A 22443-nucleotide genomic window follows, 5' to 3' on the forward strand; every position below is an offset into this window, starting at 1 on the left:
TAGAATGGACCCAGGGCCATCTTTGGTGGGTGAATTAAGAGTGGTCTATTCTTTCCTCTGTGGGCATCCTTGAACTGACCACAACATTTCTTCCATCCATCACAGGAAGTTACCTTGAGGATATTGCTCAACACACAAGGTCTTAGATTGATATCTACACTTTGGGTTTGCTCCCCTGATGTGTTTGGAATGACTCAAACTGTTTAGGTCTGAATACATGGAGAATTGAAGATAACTACTTTGGGTGATACATATTTTCCTCACCCATATGTTTTCATGCAGAGGGACCTCCATCCAAATCAGGTCCCTAGGTATCCCCCAGCCCTTCGCTTACTGCTACTCCAGGCAGGGGAGTGACATAGCCAGTTGATGACTTTGGCCTTGCCCAGCCAGTCCTTTCCTGCTTCTCCGTTGGGATCTGCTCCTTGCAGGGTGCTAGTGCTCTGGTGTCTGCTGTCAGCCACATGCCTAGGCTAGGGCTAGGCAGATGGGGGCCAGCAGTCATCCAGGGCTGCCCCTGTCTGGGTGGGTTCATCTGTCTCTTTCTGGGGCTCAACATAAAGAGGGCCATGGTGGCTGCACCCCTAAGCCACATCTTTCAACTTGGCCTTCATCACCAACGAAGCTGATATTTTGATCTCTCTATTTACCTAATTCTTGTGTCTGTCTCTCAACTGGACTTGGCCAAGATACAAGAAAATCCCAGCAAAAAGTTTCATGTAAAACCACCAGCTTCACCTTTTTCAGTAAAATCTGCAAAATGCAGTATCTCAAGTAGGAACATCATATATGCATTTGTTGGCCAGGGCATCATTCAGTACCAACACTGACTCTCAGCTACAAACAGAAGATGCATGTGCATTTTTTAATCCTGAGTCTTAGTAATGAGGCTTAATCCAGAAAGGACTTGTTTCCTGGTCACTTTGACCCTGCTGTACCTTACAGGGATTATCACCCAACTGCCTACTCATGTGAAATTAAACAAAACCAATAGGGTCTCACTGTGTGTTAATTTTGTACAGAGTACCTGTCAGCCTAGAAAGCGGGGTTGATTTTTCTCATTATTTACAAGAATTTGATTTATCCAGGCTTGCTTTAAATAACGGCAAAGGCCAATACACACTACTCTATATAAAATAAACAACAAGGATTTACCATATAGCACAGGAACTGTATTCAATATCTTGTAATAATCTATAATGAAAAAGAATCTGGAAAAAAAAGTTTTATATATATATATATACATACATATGACTGAATATATATATATGTATCTGAATCACTTTGCTGTATATCTGAAACTAACACAATATTGTAAATCAACTATACTTCAGTAAAAGAAAAAAATAATGACAAAGGCTGCCATGAGCAAGATAATCTTCACTACTCCAGGATTTCAGTTTGCCAAACTTGACACCTTGAGGATCTTCCACAACTAAATACTGCTTAAATACCAAGCTAATTAAAGAACTTTTAAAATTATTTATACTAAATTCAACCTTTCACTCCAATGATGAAATGGGCTGTATGATTAAAGTAACTCTTATTGTCTACAGCCTGTCATTTCCTTTATGGGAAAATTTTCAAGTGGCAGCACGTGCTCCTAAGAATATCCAAACAGCAAAGGCCATTTTTGAATGAGCTGATGTGAACGTACCTACTGATATTAACGTGAGCTTTATCACAAACTGAACAGTCAACAGAATGAAAGTCATTTCAAGTCAACACCAGTCACGAAACAAGAGAGAAAGGTGAGAAAGCATAGCACTATGTTAAAATGCTTTATAGGCTTAGCAATAAGAAGCACGAGATACTTCGATTAGTACATATTTCTTATAAGATCCAATAGGAAAGGTGAGAGATTCTGAATTAATCACAGGTCAGTTAACTTAGAAAGGCAATTATTCTGTAGTAACAGCTTCTCCACTAGACATAGATTCAATTTAGAATCTGCATTTCTAAAACAGCATCACAGGGATTTTTTCCTCCCCGCTGCTGATAACCTACAAAACACAGAAGCTCAATGCTTGTTGGCAGGGTGTAAAAGAAGGACTATCAGCTTTGCAAACAGACAGACTGGAATTTAAGCCCCATCTGCTACCCCTTGTGAGGTATGGAAACAGGGCAAGTCATTTAACTTATGTGGGCTTCAATTTCTAGCAAAAAACCTGGGGTGGGCCAGAGTGCAGTTTCAAAGTCACTGAGAAAGTATAAAGACCCACAGCTGCTACTGGAGTTGGGCACTGAAGGCGGTCTCCCTTCCCAGGAACTTACTCCCTGCAACTCACCCATTTGATCCAACTCTCGATCTCCTCCTCAGGCAACCGGGACACTGTGCGGGGTAAGAAGCGCACCAACTTTTCCTTGATGATGGATGACGTCAGGGCATCCTCCACCTCCACCAGGCTGGCGATCACATCGGCAATCTGCCCTGAGCCTTCCACCACCACACAGGGAATTTTACTTTTGACGGAGGTACTGATGGCCTGGGAGAAGGGAGATAGAGTTGACCAGGTGATCAACAGAACCCAGCTCAGGACCGAGGTTCTAATCAAGCTGGTTAACAAATCACATCGACACATCTCTGCACTTCATCATTTGGCGGGGCAGTGGGGGGGTTATTTTCAATCAGAAGCAAACCAAATGTTTGCAACCACTTTAAGCATCAGAAATGTAAGCTAGTTGTCTTACATCCTATGTTAATACCGAATTCCATAATGAGGACACGTGTGACTGGCAAGTTTTCCATAAATAAGTGCTTTAAAATATCCCTCTATACAAAATCGATCATTCCAAATACTGACATCATCGTAGATTTGAGTGACAGCTCTTAAGACGGTACTCAGCATTGTCGTTGATAGCTTTTCTGATGGAGGTTAACAGTATTCATACTTTAAAGGTATGAAAATACCTTCACAGCAGCAGCCATACATTTTTCGTTATGTTGACTCACATATTTCCCTCCTCAAATAATTTCCTTTGCTCCTTCCATTGAAAGAAAAGAAAAATATATCTGCTTTCTGGATAAACACCTACCACATTTTTATTTCCTTGATAAAAATCACAGAGACCAGCATACGAGAACCAGGTATGAAAAATTTTAATCACTTGACAACAAAACAAAGTGATGTACACGTGGGTACAGAAGAAACTGTGAAGCCCCTTCCTTTAGCCAGGAGTGATGTCTTCCTTAGAGAAGATGTTGGCCATAAAGAGTGTGGTGCCTTCATCAAATCAGGGTGAGATCCATCTTCACCTCACTACCTGTGCTACAGGTGGGTGTCAGGGCTGTGCTGGGGCAGAAGTGGGGATGATAAGAGAGTGAGCTGAAGGATGAAGGGATGAAGTGTTCAGCAGGCAGTTTCTCCTCCCTCTCTCCTCTCTCCTGTGGGTTCTGTGGGTTGTGAATTGGCTGAACAGACCTTGTGGGAAATGCTATAGAAATGCAGTACTCTAGGCCAGGAGCAGCTTGCTGGAAACCATAATTCTAAATCTAAAATCTGAGAGATAATAAATGTAACCATCTTCAATTACTTTTTCTCCATCTCTCTTCCTCTGTAATGTGACTGCTTCTTCAAGCATTTCCATACTGACTGTTTCACACTGAAAAAAAATTTCTATTTTAATTTCTCTCTGAAAAGTCTTTAGGTGCTTAATAAATACCTGTTGGTGAATGAATGCACGTTGATGAATGATGGATGAATGAATCATTGTTATAGAAAAGAATAAACAAAGAGAAACATTAGATTATGATTCCAAATAACTCTGCCAGAAATTTCATGTAACTCCAGGTGTATATGATCATGGGGTGGCCATGGTTTTCCAACATACGCGCTGGTTATGATCCCTAAGTCCTGTGAGTTCATGTCAAGCCTTCTCTTTGGCAGGTTGATGGCCAAAGAGAGCAGTAAGTGCACAGACTATTCATGTTGCTACAAACTCTCTTCCTAAATTTTCTCAGCTGAGGAAACAACTTAAGCCTATTAGGGCAACACTGTGTGATTGGGAAAATGCTACCTACTTGCTGTAGAAAAGAAATTGGTCGTGTTAGATTAGGTGAACCCGAAAGCCTTGAAAGTGCAAATTTGTGGAGTAAGGTTGTTGACTGATCTTCTAGAAAACCAAACCAAGACTCACTTTCAAAGTCTCTTTCCCACCTCCTTGGGCAAAACACACAATGGGGATCTTGCCACCGTAGTTGGAATCTGTAAAATATAAAACGTAAAACTTATTTTGGGCACATCAGAAATATTCACCTACCTCAAGGAAGTGGTGGGCCCCATGAGCCCAAGGTGTGGGATGATGGCTGCAGATCTCACAGACTTGACCATCTACCAGCTGATCACAATGGATGCATCCCTGTGCTCCAAACCAGTAAGAGCATGACACGGGTCACACTGCAATTTTTTACTGATGTTTAAAATGCCAAAGTCTGTGAATGACTGACTTTTGCTAATATACATTAGGCCAGGTTCAAGTTTATCCTTAGAATCATTACACTTTCACTCATTTGCATAATCCTATGCTGTCTTGAGTGGGTGAAAAATTTGCATAACTATGTGTTCTTTCCAGTGAGAGTATCGCATCTATAAATGTCTTCCTTTGTATACGTCCCACTGAGAAAGGAAAAAGGTTGAGATTATCTCCAGCAAGTCCCTGTGATGGAGTCTATCACTAGATCACGAGGTAATCTGGTTCCACAACAGGACACATCTCAACAATAGGAAGAGAGAGAGTTATTTATCACTTACCATAGCAAATAAAGGCTTTCACTCACCTGCTGCATTCTCCCCTTGAAACCAATGTTTTAGGTGGTTCTAGTATATAAAAGTAGCCAATAACCAAAGAAGTAAACCACCTAACTGTTAAGCTAGTGGGTTGGTTTTTACCGCTTCTATCCTAGCTAACCGCATTGCTTTGTCAGCGCAAATTTGCCATTGTGAATTTTACTTTGTTCTTAAATGTTGTCAAGCAGAATGGACAGCAGGTTCTCTATACTGGGTGGGACAAACCAGGGTAGGACAAGGCAGCATTTGTCAGTGTTCCAGCACGTTGAAGGGTACATATCAGAGTAACCTTGGCAGGAGCACCTCGAGTATATTAAAGAAGAGATATAACAGCTCTTCTTTGGCAATAGAACATCTAAGTGGGTGAGTACCATTCTTTTTTTTTTTTTTTTTTTTTTCTTTTTGCGGTATGCGGGCCTCTCACTGTTGTGGCCTCTCCTGTTGCGGAGCACAGGCTCCGGATGCGCAGGCCCAGTGGCCATGGCTCACGGGCCCAGCCGCTCCGCGGCATATGGGATCCTCCCAGACCGGGGCACGAACCCGTATCCCCTGCATCGGCAGGCGGACTCTCAACCACTGCGCCACCAGGGAGGCCCGAGTACCATTCTTTACTCAATAATTGGGAGCTATCGTCGGTGCTGCTGCTGCTGCTCTTGTTAGTATGTTTGTCTAAGATTCCACCTCCTAAACACTGACCTTGAATAGTGCGCTCGGAGATGTACTTCTCCAGCTGATTACGGAGCTTTGCCTCAACTGTGGGGTGCCCATGGCAGCCATTGTCCACAAGCAGCAGGTGGGTGTGATTGTTGTCCAGGATGTACAGAGGGTCTCTCTTGAAGTCATCCATAATGTACTGAGCTGAAAAATATCCCTGAAAAGCACAGAGAAACTTGTCTTTGAGATTTATCTGTTGGCCAAAACGCATGATGACATTTTCACAGGTTCATATTAAGGCTAACCCTTTGGGTTCAACTGATGCTCTTCCCAGATTCCTAAGTGCAGAAGGGTCTTAGGCCATCACTTTCAATATGAAGAAATGAAGGCTCAACATGGTTGCATCACTTTCTTATTGTCACATAAATGACCGGTGGCAGTGTAAGAATCAGATTCTAATCCATTTCTTGTTCCATTGCCCTGTGCTCTTTAGTATAAATTCATTGAAACTGATAGCATTCAGGAAAGTGTGTGTGTGTGTGTGTGTATGTGTGTGTTTGTGTGTGTATCCAGACACATTCATCTGTATGTGTGTGTGTCTGGATAAGGTAGAGGTAGACATTGATACACACACACACATATTTGTCTGTAATCCATCATATGCCAAGACCTATGACAGCGTCTAGGGATTAGAAAATGAATGAGATGGAGTCCTAGCCCTTGAGGAGCACGTAGCTATGGGACCATGAAAAGAGGCAATTAAATAGATACTTTGTCCTCGCACTTAATACCAGAGAATAAAAAACTGAAGAACTGACTCTAACAGGATTTGCTGGGAACAAATTTTAATGAACAAAACACATCCACTGGTAACTCCTTCCCAGAAGTTCTTTGATTATGTCATCCTGAGTTTCCAAAGGAACCTTGTAAGGTCGACTTCCTTATGAGCTGACTCCATCCCAGAGCCCTGGTGTTCAGGCCAGAGCCCTGTGCCATGGTCTTTCTCCCCCATGACCCCGCAGACCCCCTCATGTCCAGCCCATACCTCGACATCACAATTCCTGATGAGGGTGTCCCTGTTGGAGACCATGCCCCAAGCCGTGATGCCGATGGCTACTATGCTCTCCTCTGAATTCCTGCTGATGGTGTTATCTCTCACTACCTCTCCAATGTACTTCATCAGCCCATAATGGGTACCTCCAGTGAGAATCCAGGCACCTGTCAACAAGAGAGAAGAACAAACACTCAGCTGGCTCTGCATAAGTTTCCCATCCTTTGCTCGACCCCTAAAGAAGCCCCACCCCTGAGCACTAGGACGCGACATTACTGGCCACACTTTGGACTGGGCTTGACCTCTGACCATATAGACAGGAAGGAGAAGAAGATCTCCAAGTTTCTAAGAGATTCTGGTTTAAAAACAATACGGATTCTGGACCGCATTCTAGACCCACATCATCAGACTCTCTGGGAGGTGGGACCAGGGAACCTGCCTCTTTAACCAGCCTCTCAGGTAGATCTTTTTATGGGTAATGAATGCCTGGCCTGAGCCTTTGAGCAAGTTAGGCAGTGTCATCATGGAAAGCGGAGCGCTCTCCTCCCAGAGCCCTCTCAGGGATCCTGGTGACCTTCCTGGCATGACCCTGGTGCCTATGATTTAACTTTACAATTACACAGTTTTGCACACTGGTATGTTAAGGTTTTTATTTGATGATTTTTGCAGTGTCAAAGGTGTTGCACAGTTTTGTTTTTGTTTTCAAAATTGAAGTAAATAATACCTACAAAATATTATCTCACATAATAATAGAATCTAAAGTTGGAAATGTCCCTAGTCTAATATGTTACCCACACAGAAATCCAGCCTGAGGCTGGGTCACCAGCCTCCTCTGATTAGCTCTGGTAATGGAAGCCTCTGGAGTTCCGAAGCAGCCCCCTCCCCCAGCTGTTAGAATGTCCTTTTGTTCATTTTTGTCTCCATTCTCTACTTTTGCTACAGTCTTCCTGATGATGAACTAGTTGAGTCCTCTCCCACATAAAAGTCCTTCCAATATTTTAAGGTAAATGTCATGTAGTTCTTAGAAGTTTCAGACCCAATTCCTTCAGCCAGCTCTCACTGGATGTGAACTCCAGACCCCTTGGCTGCCAGCCTCCTTCCTGCAGACAGATTTCAGTTGTCAACATCCCCCTTTCAAATGAGGCAATGGGAGGCATAGTAGCTCTCCACAAGGAGACAAGTAACCTCCCTGCTCTGGCCCCTCACTTCATCTACGTAGATGTCCCAGCCCGGGGACTTTTGTCTGCTTTGTTCTACTCTATTCCCAGCACCTAAAACAATTCCTGACACATAGCAGGCATTTAAGAAGTATTTGCTGAATGAATGAATTATGTATGTTCAGATCTAGTAGTAAGGAAGTTGAGTTGCTGGGTTTCATAACAAAGTAACTACCTACTGTGTGGTCCCCTCTGACTGGTCAGGAAATTAGGAATAAATGGGGGAGGGGTGCCACAGTTTCTTCTTGACATTAAGGAAAAAGGTATCTAAAACAAGACATGCTTCCTTAGTTCTGTGAACTAATATTCTTAAGAAAGAAGTTTTTAAAATGTTAGCCTTAGATAAACTAATAAAATAAAGGTTAGGCTTTGATAAATAGAATCTAATCTTGAAATTAGAGTTTAACATTCTAGTTAAACTCAAATGGAAGTAAGGCTGCAAAAACAATTTGCCTATACTCTTCAAAAGTGTCCTGAAAGACTGAAAACAGCTAAAGAGCAGTTCCAGATGAAAGGTTTTCAGTTTCCTATGATATGAAAAGCTAAATGGATTGGAATCCAGACGGAGAAAAAGAAATTTTTTTTTCTCTGAAGACATTGTTAGGATAATTAGCAAAACTAAACCAAGGACTGTTTGTTAGATAACAGTGTAGGTCACGGTTAACTTTCTCAGGTTTGATAGTTGTATCGGGTTATCTGAGAGAACACCCGTGTTCTTCAGGGATGGTCACATATTTAGGCACTAAGGGTTATGATACCTAAAATTTACTCTCAGTGATTTTTTTAAAAATCATAATATGTGGATATTTACAGAGAGAGAGAAGATTAATATGGGAAAATGTTAACAATTGGTGAGCCTAAGTGAAGGGGGTACAGATATTCCTTGTATTATTCTTCCAACTCTTCTGTAGGTCTGACATTTTTCATGATAAAAAGTTGTGTCCAGAGCCTGTGCTGTGCAACGGGAGAGGCCACAACAATGAGAGGCCCGTGTACAGCAAAAAAAAAGAAAAAAAAAGTTAAAAAATAAGCTGAATATTTCAAATAACAAAGCCACGATTATTTGTTTTGATCTCCATCAGACAGTTACATGGTGCTTACAACCTGCCAGGCACTAACACTATTTCCAAAACACACCACTGATCCCAAATTAAAGAGCAAACGAATGAAACTTTGCTTTTTGATTCGCCAGAATACTCTGGGTAAAAGTTCACACGTAAAAATAACAAAATGAAAAATTAAATTAAAAGAAACATAAAATTACCCAAAAGGAAGTTCCTTAACGCTGGGTTTAAAGAGCTACTGTGTCCCCACCCTCCACCTACCCCCCTCACCATCGGCCAGAGCTCCTGGTCAGTCCCTTCATGGAAGGATCTTGTTTTTAATTAAGATAATGATTAATCATACAGTTCTAGAGCATCTGGAGTCTGCGCATGATTGCAGAGGAGAATTTCGTTCCGTCTCTGAAGACGCTGCACAGCCTGCATGGACAAACCCGCGGGCGCAAGGTCCCCGCCGCCGCAGGGAAAGTCCTGTGGCTGCAGCCGGGACAGCCACGTGGACGCAACGGGGGCCGACGCACCTTTCGACTGCGCGATGTAGATCAGGCGGCTGAAGATCTTGCGCATGCGCGGCTTCAGGGCGAAGTTTTTGGCGCCGCCAGTCACCGAAATGACCAGGTTGGGCGTTTTCAGGTGCCAGTGCTGGGTCAGCAGCTCGTAGAGGGTTTCCGCGTCCGTGTCGCAGGACAGTCGGATATACTGCGGGGAAGAGGGGAGCATCAGGATCCGCAGGTGTTCTCCTGATGGTGGGGCTTAGCCCAGTATACCTGCTCCTTAGGGAGGGGGAGAGGGGAGCGCGTGGCAGCCGAGGAGCGTCCCCTTGGGGAAGTGGAAGGAAGGCAGTGGAGTGGAGGTGGGTGTGGGTGCCCCTGCAGGGACCCCCCATCTCAAGCCGGCTGGAGAACTTGGGACTTTATCCTAAAGGGAGTGAAGCACCTGTGAGGTGTTCTAAGCAGAGTAGAAGCCGGATGGGATTTACATTTTAGAGAGTCCTCCAGCGGCAGCATTGACTATGGGACAAGACAGGTAGGGAGAGATACAGGGAGGTGAGATAGTGGTGGCCCATCCTGGGACAGAGGCCTTAGGAACAGACAGAGTGCACAGAGCCGGGTCACCTTCCAGGGCTGCCACGGCAGGGCCTGGGGAGGTGAGGGGTCAAGGCCCAGCTTCCAGCTGCCTGAGGACAGCTGTGTCACTGGGATAGAGGACACAGGAGGATTTAAGGAGACTGTTAATAATTGCCTACTGAAAATTGGCATTGTCATCTGCCTCTACAAGGATGAAGTCAATAGCCATTGCAGTCGCTGATCTTCAGCACACCCTGAAAGGAGTGCAGGGTGGAGATCAGGAATGAGGCCCTCTGTGCTCTGGGAAAAACTGGCAGAACAGGCCTTCAGATAGTTAGATATTTTTCAGGAGATTTTATGAGCCCAAATTCTTGCACCTCCTCGTATCTGGAAAAGCACTAAAATCGTTAACGGAGACATCTGCTCCTCGTGACGGGCAAGAAACCTCTGCCAAAATGTGTGCTTGACTGCACGTCCCCCCTTCTCTAAAATCACAGATAACACCGCCCCCGCCCCCTTTGGAGCAGTTCCTCAGAGCTATCTGAGACGCTGTCTCCTGGGCTACAGTCCTCATTTTGCCCCAAATAAAACTTAACTCACAACTCTCATGTTGTGCTTTTTTTTTCATTTGACATAATCATTAAACATCTTTGTAGAATCCTGTGTAAGAGCCTGCAGTGTGATCGTGTAGAGGAAAATGTCACCTTATTCAAGGCCACATTTATTCTCAAGAATGTCACACACCAAACTAAACCAGATGATTCACAAGCACATTTGTCGGGCCTTTTGTAGCAATGAGGGCCAATGTGGATGTCACATGACCCTGCCCTGTGCCTGGAGAAAGGACCCTGGGTGACAAGCCAGTCATCACCCGTGGAGTGTTGCCATGGCACATAATCTAATCACAGCTTTTGATTTTCACAAGATTTATCTTCTTCTGCAATCATTTTTGGATTGACTACTCATCTCTCCCACCTCCATGCGTACTATTAGACAATTCAAGGTAACTCAAGGTAGTCCACACCATGTTAGCATATGGATTAGCTAGTTCAACTAGGAAAGCATTGCTTACCTTCCCTTTCTTCCCCAGAGTCTCAAACTGAATATCCCCAAAAGCATCAGTGGGAAATTCCTTGGTGTGTTTCTTGTAATTCCATTTCTCATTTTGGTTGATCTGGGTGCCTTCTATGTGCTGGCTCTGGGTATAGCCACACTTGCACACATTTTCCCTGAGCAGAAGGATATTGATGAGAAGGAATAGCTTTCATTAAACCTGCTTAAATATTTTGTCACATTTCTTAGAATAGACCACACACGATTAGCTTAAATAAACACAAAAAGAGATTTCACCATCACATCTAATTTTCAGACTATTTTCATCATCTCAGTTGGTTGTTTAAAAACTATCTTGGTGTTTTACCCCTGTGACATGGAAGATCCAGGCAACACAATTGTATCTCTGCTGAGAAAGAAGAAAGCATGAATGCAGGGAGAGGTGGGGATAAAAGACAAACAGAGAAGACTTGTTGAGCCTCCACCTGCTCCAGCCATGGTCCTAACAATTCTAGACTCCCTGCCACTTCTTTCTCTCAGGTTCTGCATGGCATTTCTATTTCCTTAGAGTAAATCTCCCCATTTAGGTTAAGCTAGCTCGGGTTCCTTGCACCTGAAAGTCTTAATTACTAGAAGTATGGAAATTATCTGTATTCAAAAATATACATCAAAACATTCAATATTTTCTAGAGCTATAAAAATTGAGCTAGAACCTGGATCCAAAGTCACTCCTCCACCAGAAATCTTGCCTCTTTCGGAACAGTTGCCTGGGGCATCACTCAGTTTGCCCAAGAAAAAAAAAAGTCAACCAGAATTGATAACAATTGCCTTAGCCTTTTCTCTAACTAAGCCTGGGGGCACATCCTGAGCCAAGGCTGCTCCCACTGGTCTCAGGGTCCTCCTCACTAGGGTCCAAGTTGGCGTCCTCCCCTCTCTCTTTAGCTGTTACTGTCCCACCATCCTTTGGGGTTTGTCCACACCCACCCAAGTTCATTGCAGGATTGGGGAGGGAATTCCCTGCCCCACCTGTCTTTGCTACAACTGAAGGCCGACTCTCGAGCCCTTTTCCCTTCCAGGGGTAGGGGTGTGTCTCGGGCGACCTCTGTCTCCATCTTGATGATGGGGCTGGTAGCCCTCCAAACACCAATTTACATGAACTGGCTTACAAATGGAGAAGAGGTAAGAAGAATGTCAGGAAGATGTCAGGAGCACAGATACATGGAGGAGGCAAAGGAGTGACAGAGAGGGGAGACGGAGAGGACGGGAGAGCGTCAGGACGCTAGTTCTACCCCTCAGGACAAGTCTGAATCCTTTGGAGCCTCACTGTCAATATAGCAGCCACTGGCCATGTGTGGCAATTGACTTTAAATGTAATTTAATTTAACTTAATTTGAAAATTCAATGCCATGGTTGCACTAGCCACATTTCAAACGCTCACTAGTCACAAGTGGCTAGTGGCTACCATATGGGTCGATGCAGAAAAAAAAAAATATTTCTGGGACTTCCCTGGTGGTGCAGTGGTTAAGAATCCACCTGCCAACGCAGGGGGCAGGGGTTTGAGTCCCTGGTCCAGGAAGATCCCACATGCCGCGGAGCAGCTAAGCCCGTGCACCACAATTACTGAGCCTGCACTCTAGAGCCCGTGAGCCACAACTACTGAACCCGCATGCTGCAACTACTGAAGCCCACGTGCCTAGAGCCCATGCTCCACAACAAGAGAAGCCACCGCAATGAGAAGCCCGTGCACCGCAACAAAGAGTAGCCCCCGCTCGCCGCAACTAGAGAAAGCCCGAGCACAGCAGCGAAAATCCAATACAGCCAAAAATAAATTAAATAAATAAAGTTTTTTAAATTTAAAATAGAATATTTCCATCATAGTAGTAATAGAAAGTTCCATTGCACAGAGCCCATTACAGCAAAAGTAATGTTCTTCCTTTTTCTGCCTAGAACCCAGCCTGGCCGAAGCAGTGAGAACTGAAGAGAATAAACCCAGATCCAGGGACTTACAGCCTCAAGAGTGCCAGGAGGTGGCCCCTAAGCTGGACAGCAGTGTCTCAGAGGGTGCCTGGCAAGAGGAGCCATGGTCCAGCATCACTCCCTAGTGACCACACAAGAAACAGATATCCAAAGTGTTGAAAGTAGAGAAACATGAGTGGTCTGGGCTTAGCACATGTGAAGCAGCTCTTGGGAGATTTGGGGCAGCCTATGTCAGCTGATGTGGCAAAAGTAGCTGCAAAATTACAGTAACACTATTACTAGTCATTTCCCTTGATTCACTTGTCCGATGAGTAATCCAGATTACACAGAGCATCCCCACTGCCGATGGAGAGATGAAAATAATAAATACAAGAAGTTAAAATCTTATAGAGTCTTGACTCTGGTTTATATCCTTGGGTCCCCTCTGATATGGGCACTGGAAGACCCTGAGGTGTTCCTGTCCTGTGCTGGTGTTGTGGAGGGCAGGGACTGCTCACCACATCTCCCTTTATTTGGGGCCAGACTTGAGTGGTAGTCAAGCACCATAAGGTGGGCAGCCATAGGTTTCCCTACCTTGCATCCATTTCTCCTTCTGCTAGTAGGAACACTCTGATTTTCCTTTGAGGAATCATCCTTTCCACACCAGGTCCATGTGGACACAACACCCAAGGCTGGCCAGTCACATATTCCATTGCCCAGTTGCAGGGGTTAGAGTGGGTGCCTGACCCATGCCAGGCCAATAAGAGCCATGACCATGAGCACAGGACTTTGGGTGGAATTACTGGGAACAAGGCCCTCTTTCCCCCCACTGGTAAGCTGAAAAGGGGTCAGCCAGAGTTGTGGTTTTGCCACCACTAATAAGGAGCCTGCCCACCCAGAGAAGGACAGAACCACAGGTAGAAAGAGGCAGGGTCTTGGTGACACTGAGCCCTGGATGTGGCTGCCCCTTTACAATCATCACTCACTTAGGCCAATTAGACTGGATATCTGCAACTGACAAGGTGCTGATGATTACAGTCAGCCCAAGACAGGATTGTCCTTAGAAGGGGCAGGAGCTGTGCATAAGAGGAATGCACAAGGAGGAATCAGAAAACTGAGTTCAATCCTTCATCTATCCCCTGCCAGCCATGTGGCCCTGGGTAAAACACTGAGCCCCTCCAGGCCTCACTTGCCTTGTCAGTCAAATGATAACAGCTACCTGGCAGGGCAGTTGTAGAATTAGCAATCAAGTACCTGAGTCCCCACGACATAGTCAAGGCCCAATAAATATTTGTTGAATGAGTGGACGAATCCGAACAGTGTTTTCTACCAGTCAAACAAATAGATTAACAGCAAACTCTTTCAGGGAAACATGTGGGGAATAAATAGCTGACTCACAGAGTTTATACTCTGTCAAAATGACTCATAATGACTAAGTTTATACCAATGACAAAATAGAGATCTCTTAGTTTTTCCAATGTTTGCTTTCTAATTCGTACAAAGTAGGAAAACACACTGACTGAGAACTTTCTACAGCAGGAATTTTATGTATCGTCCCACTGCACCCTTACTACAACTCAGGAGGTGTACTTTGCCAGTGGTTTAGGATAAGAGGATTCAGTTCAGAAAAGAGAATAATTGGTTCAAGTTCATGCAGTGAGCAGGCAGCCAGGCCCAGGTTGGATCCAACGCTGATTCTAAGGCCCCTGCTCTTACTGCCTTCCTCTGGGCACTGCCTCTGTTCAACAGAGTCAGTGCTTTAATTACAAACTACAGTAGCAGGTAAACAATCAATTAATAGCTGGACTATTACATATAGAATGGATAAACAACAAAGTCGTACTGCATGGCACCAGGAACGATACTCAATATCCTATGATAAACCATAATGGAAAAGAATATTTTGAAAAGAAGGTATCTATGTTCATAACTGAATCACTTCGCTGAAATTAACACAACTTTGTAAATCAACTATACTTCAATTAAAAAATATTAATAGCTAGACTCTCTCCTATCACCAGTTAGCAAAAGGGAGGGGGCAGAGAGGAAAAAGGTGAGAGGGACGGAGGATAAAAATCACTTCGTTAGATCCCAGGGCACCTTCTGTGGGAAACACCAGAGGTCAGTCCACTTATCAGTGGCCCACTAGGTTGCATTCGCTGAGGACCTCCTGTGGGCAGAGCTGCTGGAGGTGCTCCCCAAGGCTTCTGTGACTCAGCCTCAATGTTTCAAAACACACAAGATTCAGAGAAGATAAACACCCGGTCAGATGGGAAGGGCCACAGTCAACAGCCCGGCAGAGGAGCCGGTCAGATTGCCACGTGCGCGCATGCCTGGTGTCTCCTGCCAACCGCTATGAAACAACAAGGTTCACTGCCATGGCCACTCCGGTGGGCTCCCAGGCTCGTGGGAATATCAAAGAGAGTGACAGCCTGTCTTGGAGCCTTTACCAACTACTGACAAAGCTTAAAATATGAAATGAGATGATACTTCTCCAGGGACAAGCTGCTTGCCAAACTCTTCCTGTGCACACACCGTTTCTGAGAATTGCAAGATGCAAACAACTTGAATAATGAACTAGTGAGCAATTTGTTTGTCTGTTGTCATGGTGGTCAATAATTTATTTTTGAACATGGTAGCAAAAAATGGAGGCAAAGTAGTTGCTTACGTGGCCTTGGAATCTTTGGTAAAGAAGACACACTCCCGTTTCTTAAAATTTGCTTGAATGAAATTCACCAAGTCCTTTGGAGAAAGAACATTGGAACAACACATCACTAATTTGTTCTCAGCCCCTGCTGCTCTTCATGAATGACTTAAACCTACTTCAAAGGTTTTAAGGATTCACCACACATCATAGCAACCAGCATCCATTCATGCTTTTAGAGTACACAAAGTCTGTAAAAAGAGGCATACGTTTACATTTTTATAACTAAATGCAAATTTTTCTAAAAGTTACTTGGCATCATCTTGGAACAAATGTCATTATATACATACAAAGTATGTTTTTCTGACTCTAAGGCAACTGGGGGAATATAAGCATTCATTGATAGTTTAGCATAAATATTGGTTTATTGCAGATTCTAGTTCCTCTTATGCTTGCGGTTCAAAAGAAGGTATATTCCAAATGCTCCTTCCAGAGTTGCAACTGTCCCCCCACGGGCAAGGTGGTAAGGCATATCCAGGACCTAATTCTGACAAACAACGGAACGCTTCCCTTTAGTTGGCAGAAACAAACCCCTTGGAGTTGAAGAATACTTCGAAAATATTTACACTCCTCAAAGTGGGAGAAGATATTTGCAACATATATTAATCATCATAAGATTGGCAAATAGAATAAATAAAAGACTGTAAGTCACTAAGAATAAGACAGACTACCTCGTGGGAAAAAGGCAAAAGACATGAGCAGGACATGTCCTCTTAAATAAAAGAGGACACACAGATGTGTGAAAAAGAGCTCAGCCTTGTCAGTAATGAGGCCAATGCGAACTGAAACCACAATGACATCCCATTACACACCCACCAGGCTGGAAAAATTGAGAAGCCATTGGCACCAAATGCCAGTGAAGAGGCAGGCAGGGGGCCTCAGCCCACTATGGGCCATGAGTGAATTGGCTCGACCACTCTGGGAAACTGTCCACCACTGTCCCCTAGAAATAGTCCCTGTGTCCTGTGAATGACCTGCAAGCTCAGATGCCTGGCAACGCACTGCCAGATTTAGGGGTTTGTCTTGCTCCATGGAGGTGGGGTTGGCAGCCCAAACCCACTTCCCTCAGGTCACCGGGCGCCAGCGGTTCTCAGACAGTGTCATGTGGGTTTGCCCCCCGGCCTTGCACCAAAGCCAGACCTGACTCCTCACCCCCCCCCCCATGATGAGGTCACCACGAAAAGGGAGGTGGCAGTCCCTCTCCTGGAAGAAGGTCCCACGCCTCCAGCAGTCTCCCCCTTTGCTAGCCCCCTACCCCCACCAACGTACATCCTGAGACATCAGAGCATGGGGACCACATGCCCCAAGTTGCCCCAGAAGTCCCGTGTCTTAACCCCAATTCCCACGAGGGAGAGGCGTTCGCCTTTACCCATCAGCCTCAAGCCGAAGAACCTTCTCCAGAGAGAACATCCCACATCCAGGAAGGCTCAGAGTGGCCCTGCTCCTAACAGCAACACCCGAAACCCAAATGTTCACCCCACTTAGGCTGGACAGACATGCACAGGATGGAGCGTGGCCCAGCAGGAGTGAATCAACAGCCATTACACCTGGCAACACAGAGGGACCACCAACACAGGATGGTGAGCAAGCAATGAATTCACAAAGGAATACTTATTGTGTAATTCCACAAATATCAAAACAGACAAAACAAAGCCATGTATTGTTTATGGACATATATTCAAATCATAAGCTTATAAATAAAAGCAGGACCAGGGAACACAAAATTCAGGATAGCTGGCGCCTTTGGCATGGAGGGCACATGGGGGACTCCTGAAAAGGGCTGATGGTGGGTGCAAGTGTGTTCATTTTATTTTTCTTCCTTAGGCTGGGAATTTACATTTGCATGTTCTTTTCCACAAATAATAAAAATGTAGAGAGCAAAAATAAATCCTACACTCATCTGAACGTGAAAAATTTTGAAAACCTGTGATGCTCTTTCTTCCTCAGAATATTTTCTAGCTCTTCACTAATTTTAAGTCTACTTAACACAGATGAAGAAAACTCAACAGTATAAGCTTATATGTATAAGCTTGTGAAATCGATGATGGTGGAGGAGGGGGTGGTGATAAAAACTGCCTTGTTGCTGAAAGTTCCTTCTGGGGACTTCCCTAGCGGTCCAGTGGTTAAGACTCACGCTTCCACTGCAGGGGGCATGGGTTCGATCTGTGGTCAGGGAACTAAGATCCCACATGCCACGAGGCGTGGCCAAAAAAAATGTTTTTTAATTAAAAAATAAAGGCCTTTAAAAAAAATAAGTTCCCTCTGAAAAATGTACTTTGCAAAGATGTGTATTCTCAGGGGCAAACAAGACCCCCGCCATAACTGGGATGTACTTGGGTGGTCTCAGAAATTCTACCCACAGGGCAGCTGGCATCTCTGAGGGGAGCGGGAAATCCATCCAGAAATCCCATGGGAGCCCGAAGGAGCAGGGCAAGGGACAGTCAGCCTTTGTCTCCCAGAGGCACCCACGCCTGCATCCAAGTGTGATCCGGACAGGCCTTTTCTGCCCTTCCAGAGGTCTGTCACTGCTGGAGGCTGGAGGAGGGGGCATTGGAGAGGCCACCAGCGCCCCCTGCCCACTGTGTAATTCTCACCGGAGCAGGGTCAAGGTGACGGCAGGTGCAGAATCTAAGGAGGCGCTGGGTGTTGAGAGCAGCAAGTGCATGGGCACCCCCGAGAGCCCCACCCAGCAGATCAAAATACTGCCATGCCCAGCACCCCAGAAGTCCCTGCCCAGTCCCTCCTCCTTCCTTTTTCCAAAGTTAGCCACCGCCCCGACTTTTAACACTCTAGTCGGCGGAAGCTTGGTACCAGACTGGAACGTTATCTTTCTTTCCTGACAAATGCGAGTACTCGCTAGGACGTGAGAGTGAACAGAAAGCCTGCGGGAACCATTCGAGGTGGCTGAGGGACGGAAGAGGCAGCGCAGCCCAGCGGGGAGCCCCCTGCCGGGCGCCCCACCCTGAGTCCGCTCACCCCTAAGAAGCAGCTCAGTGTGCCTCTATGTCCTGAAGGCAGCGTGGACACGGGCTTGGAAGGAGGAGAGATGGGTGCCATGGAGAACAGCTAGAAGCTACGGCAAGAAGAAAGGCTGACCCAGAATGAGCCCCCGGCCATAGAGATGAAGAACAGGACTTCAAGAATCACTTCCAAGGTGAACCCACAGGACTGGAAGCAAGAACACCAAGCATTAGGGCTTCCCTGGTGGCGCAGTGGTTGAGTCCGCCTGCCGATGCAGGGGACACGGGTTCGTGCCCCGGTCCGGGAAGATCCCACATGCCGCGGAGCAGCTGGGCCCGTGAGCCATGGCCGCTGAGCCTGTGCGTCCGGAGCCTGTGCTCCGCAATGGTAGAGGCCACAACAGTGAGAGGCCCGCATACCGCAAAAAAAAAAAAAAAAAAAAAAAAAGAACACCAAGCATTAAATAGTAAAAGGAATATTCAAAGTGCAGTATCTAGGATTTCATAAAAGTCACTTAACAAGTGCATTCTTGAATGGATAAACAACAAGGTCCTACTGTACAGCACAGGGAACTATATCCAGTCTCCTGTAATAAACCGCAATGGAAAAGCATATGAAAAAGCAGGTATATATATGTGTAACTGAATCACTTTGCTCTACAGCAGAAATGAACACTGCTATTTCTTTAAAAAGGCCCAAAATAATTACATTCTTTAGCAACTCAAGGCTGCAGTCACAATCTTCAAAACAGGAATGCTTGAAAAACTACACAGAAAAGAAAAGGCCTCTACATTCGACAAAAATAATCCGCAGAACAAAATGCCATACGTTGAGATATGATCTTTTTAAAGAAGGAGTATTGGTCCCCAAAGAATCCTAGCTGCAAAGGGCTGCTTTCTGACATAACAGCGGGTTGGTGGGGCGTGGCTCAACTCACTCTCTCGCTGTCGGACACGTCTGTGCTGCGAGACGCGCTGGAGTACAGGGTCCGGGTGCTGTCCGGCGTGCCGTTCCTTCTGCTTCTCATGCTAAGCCGGGCGCCCTTGAAGGACATCTGTTCCCCTGTGGAGAAAGGGGAGGGAGGGTAAGATGGGGTCACAAACGGTGGACGGGCTTCACTGAGAGCTTTACCGCCATGCCGTCCCCCCCCGCCCTCCGCACCCCCTCTCGCTGTCTGCCATGCCCCAGCCCCGTCCCGCCCCCACCCCCAAAGGACATTGGTCCCCCTGCCTCTGCTCTCCTTGCTTCATTCCTCCTCGTCCTCCAGGAGCCAGCTTGAGTTCAGTCCTTCCATACCCCTTCCCTGGCCGCTCCCGTCTGGGCAGGGCCCTCCTGGGTGCGCTCCCCTCTCCTATGGGAGGTGGGATCCCGCATCCCAGACCACCAAGCATAGGAGGTGCATCATAGCTCCTTCCAAGTTAATGGATTTGTAGTGAAGGAACTTGCAGAACTGTAGCTAGCGGCTTGTGGCAGCTAGAGGACCGGCTGGCTGGCGGCAGAGAGGAGTCCTGCCCTGATGCGGTCAAGTAAAGTGGGAGAAGGACCTTGACCCGCAGGGGCAGTAGGGTCTGAGGGCCGGTGTGCTCCAGGTCACCCTGAGACTCGGAGCCGGCACGTGGTTCCCAAGGACACCCGGCAATAATTCCCTCCCAGCCTGGAGAGCAGGCCATTAGCCCGGGCATCCCAGAAGCCTCAGTTGCTACGGAGATGCCTCCGGGCTGCCCCCTGCTCTTCTAGGGCTCAGACCCTCCCATCCCAGCTGCAGAAGCCCCCCGCCCCTCTTGTCTCCCAAACACTATCTCAGACCCGTATCCACAGAGAGCTACTCCACCTCCCCAGGCTGTCCAGCAGGCACAGCAAGCAAGACGATTCTAGAACAAGAGCATCATCCTTCTCCTACACCCCGCCTCCCTGTGTCTCCTCCTGGGACCAAGCTCCCCCAGCTGCCTGTGACCTCTGCCCCCACCCTCGCCTCCATCATCACCACATCCAAGTGGCAATCCCACGCCCTCGCCCCTCTCCAGCCCCTCCAGTGGTCCGCAGCTGCCACCTGGGCCCTGCTTGCTTCCCCTGCATGACTGCACCCACCTCCCTCTCCTTCTGGGCCAGGCTCCTCACGGGGCCCCGCTTTTCCCATCTGGGTCCCACCGTCTCTCTGGAACCCTCTTCCCCAAACCCTGCCCAGCTGCTTATCTCCTGCCCATCCTACGGACCTTATGCACCATCTCTTCAGGGAGGTACCTCTGATGCCCAGGCTGGTGCAGGTGCCTGGTGGCCTGTTCTGGAAGCACCATCTCCCCTCCACCAAGCCGTGTGTATCCTGATTTGTTACATGATCTGTTTGGCCCCTGTCTGCCTACTTAAGTTAAAAACCAGATCTTGGGGCTTCCCTGGTGGCGCAGTGGTTGAGAGTCTGCCTGCCGATGCAGGGGACACGGGTTCGTGCCCCGGTCCGGGAAGATCCCACATGCCGTGGAGTGGCTGGGCCCGTGAGCCATGGCCACTGAGCCTGCACGTCCGGAGCCTGTCTGTGCTCTGCAACGGGAGAGGCCACAACAGTGAGAGGCCCACGTACCAAAAAAATAAAAAATAAAAAAAATAAAACCAGTTCTATCTGTTCAGCACTGTATTCCCAGAGCCTGGCACAGAGCACAGAGTAGAATTGTACCAATATTGACTGAGGGAATAATCTAAGTGATTATATAACACTCCCTCCCACCCTCAAAATCCTCTTTCAGTTTGCAAATTACTTCCACCTCGCCTTCCATACCCTCTGCACGAGGAAAGGCCTGAGACCCACGGCTCAGCCACACGACTCCTGAGCCCTCAGCCTGTCTCCTCCTCCAGGTCACCTGTCCCAGCCTCAAAACCCTCCCACACCACAGACACCGACGCTTCTTCAAAGCCCACTCAGAAACCTCAGGCCAGGCTGTTTAAAACAAGGAGCGCTTCTTTTACTTCTCTCCCCAGGCATTTCACAGAGAGGCTCAGAGTATTAATTGGTACTTTACATACATTACGGCAAAACCGCAAATCAATCCTGCAAGGTATTTACTATGATCCCCATACAGCAAATGGCTTCTAAGTAGGGCGCCAACAGTCAGGAAATGATTTCATTTGCTCACAATGAAAAAACTGCTTATTTCGTTGCAACGGAGAAAAGTGTATTTTTGCTTTTTCATCACAGTTCAGTCAAATAAGAAATGGGAAAGCTGCGTAAGAAGTGCAGAATCTGCCCTGTTCTGACATTTCACATGCCTTTATTCGATGTTAGTTTCTAACTGGCTTTCTGAGGCCAGGTGATGTTCAAGGTGACGAATTATGAGTCCAGGCGGTCTTCATACCATCCTACATACCAGGTATTCCAGGTGGACCGTTTATCCATCTCCTAAACACATGCAGGAGCTAAGGGTTCGGTGTGAAAGGGGTTTCCAGGAGGAGGGACATAGGCCAAGGGCCAAGAGCTTCCAGGAGGGTCTGGAGAGGAGAGGGTCCAGAGGGGCCCCCCTAGGAACCTTGGGAAAGAGGGTGGCCTGCCCCTGAAAGGGGGTGAACTGGAAAAGTAGGATGACAACCAGGAGGAGGGAAGGAAAGTCACACCAGGGAGAAACCAGTTGATGCATCACACGCTAAGGTAAAGTCATCAAATCACACCACTGGGTTGAACAACACAAAATCCAGTAGAGAAAATGGGCCAAAGAATCCAAAGCCACCAAACAAGGGAACACAAGTCACTAATAAACACAAAAACATGCTAAGCCTTCCTAGTAATAAAAACAATAAAAGTCCAACTATGATGAAACACCCAGGGGAGGTATTTCAGATGACAACATTTGATGTTGGGAAGAGCTTAGTGAGACAGACACTCTCATATCATTGGGGGGGGGGGGGGTAAAAATCATCTTCCTGCCTGCAAAAGAATGTGGCAATAA

At 46.4% G+C, this 22443-nt stretch overlaps 1 protein-coding gene across 2 annotated transcripts in view; it reads right to left on the reverse strand.

Annotated features, from left to right (window-relative positions):
* TRPM8 (transient receptor potential cation channel subfamily M member 8) overlaps window positions 1–19565 on the reverse strand; it is a 76010-nt gene extending 56445 nt beyond the window's left edge. For both annotated transcript variants that reach the window (XM_060106035.1, XM_060106034.1), the window contains exons 1-8: window positions 19449–19565; window positions 15515–15588; window positions 10910–11066; window positions 9292–9469; window positions 6487–6659; window positions 5484–5658; window positions 4138–4205; window positions 2289–2486 (exon numbers count right to left, since the gene is read on the reverse strand). In XM_060106035.1, coding sequence (XP_059962018.1) covers window positions 2289–2486; window positions 4138–4205; window positions 5484–5658; window positions 6487–6659; window positions 9292–9469; window positions 10910–11066; window positions 15515–15588; window positions 19449–19565 — 1140 coding nt within the window. The remainder of the gene's footprint in view (window positions 1–2288; window positions 2487–4137; window positions 4206–5483; window positions 5659–6486; window positions 6660–9291; window positions 9470–10909; window positions 11067–15514; window positions 15589–19448) is intronic.
* Window positions 19566–22443: the final 2878 nt, after the last annotated feature.

This window comes from Mesoplodon densirostris, chromosome 8 (assembly GCF_025265405.1).
Source record: "Mesoplodon densirostris isolate mMesDen1 chromosome 8, mMesDen1 primary haplotype, whole genome shotgun sequence".
NCBI lineage: Eukaryota > Metazoa > Chordata > Mammalia > Artiodactyla > Ziphiidae > Mesoplodon > Mesoplodon densirostris.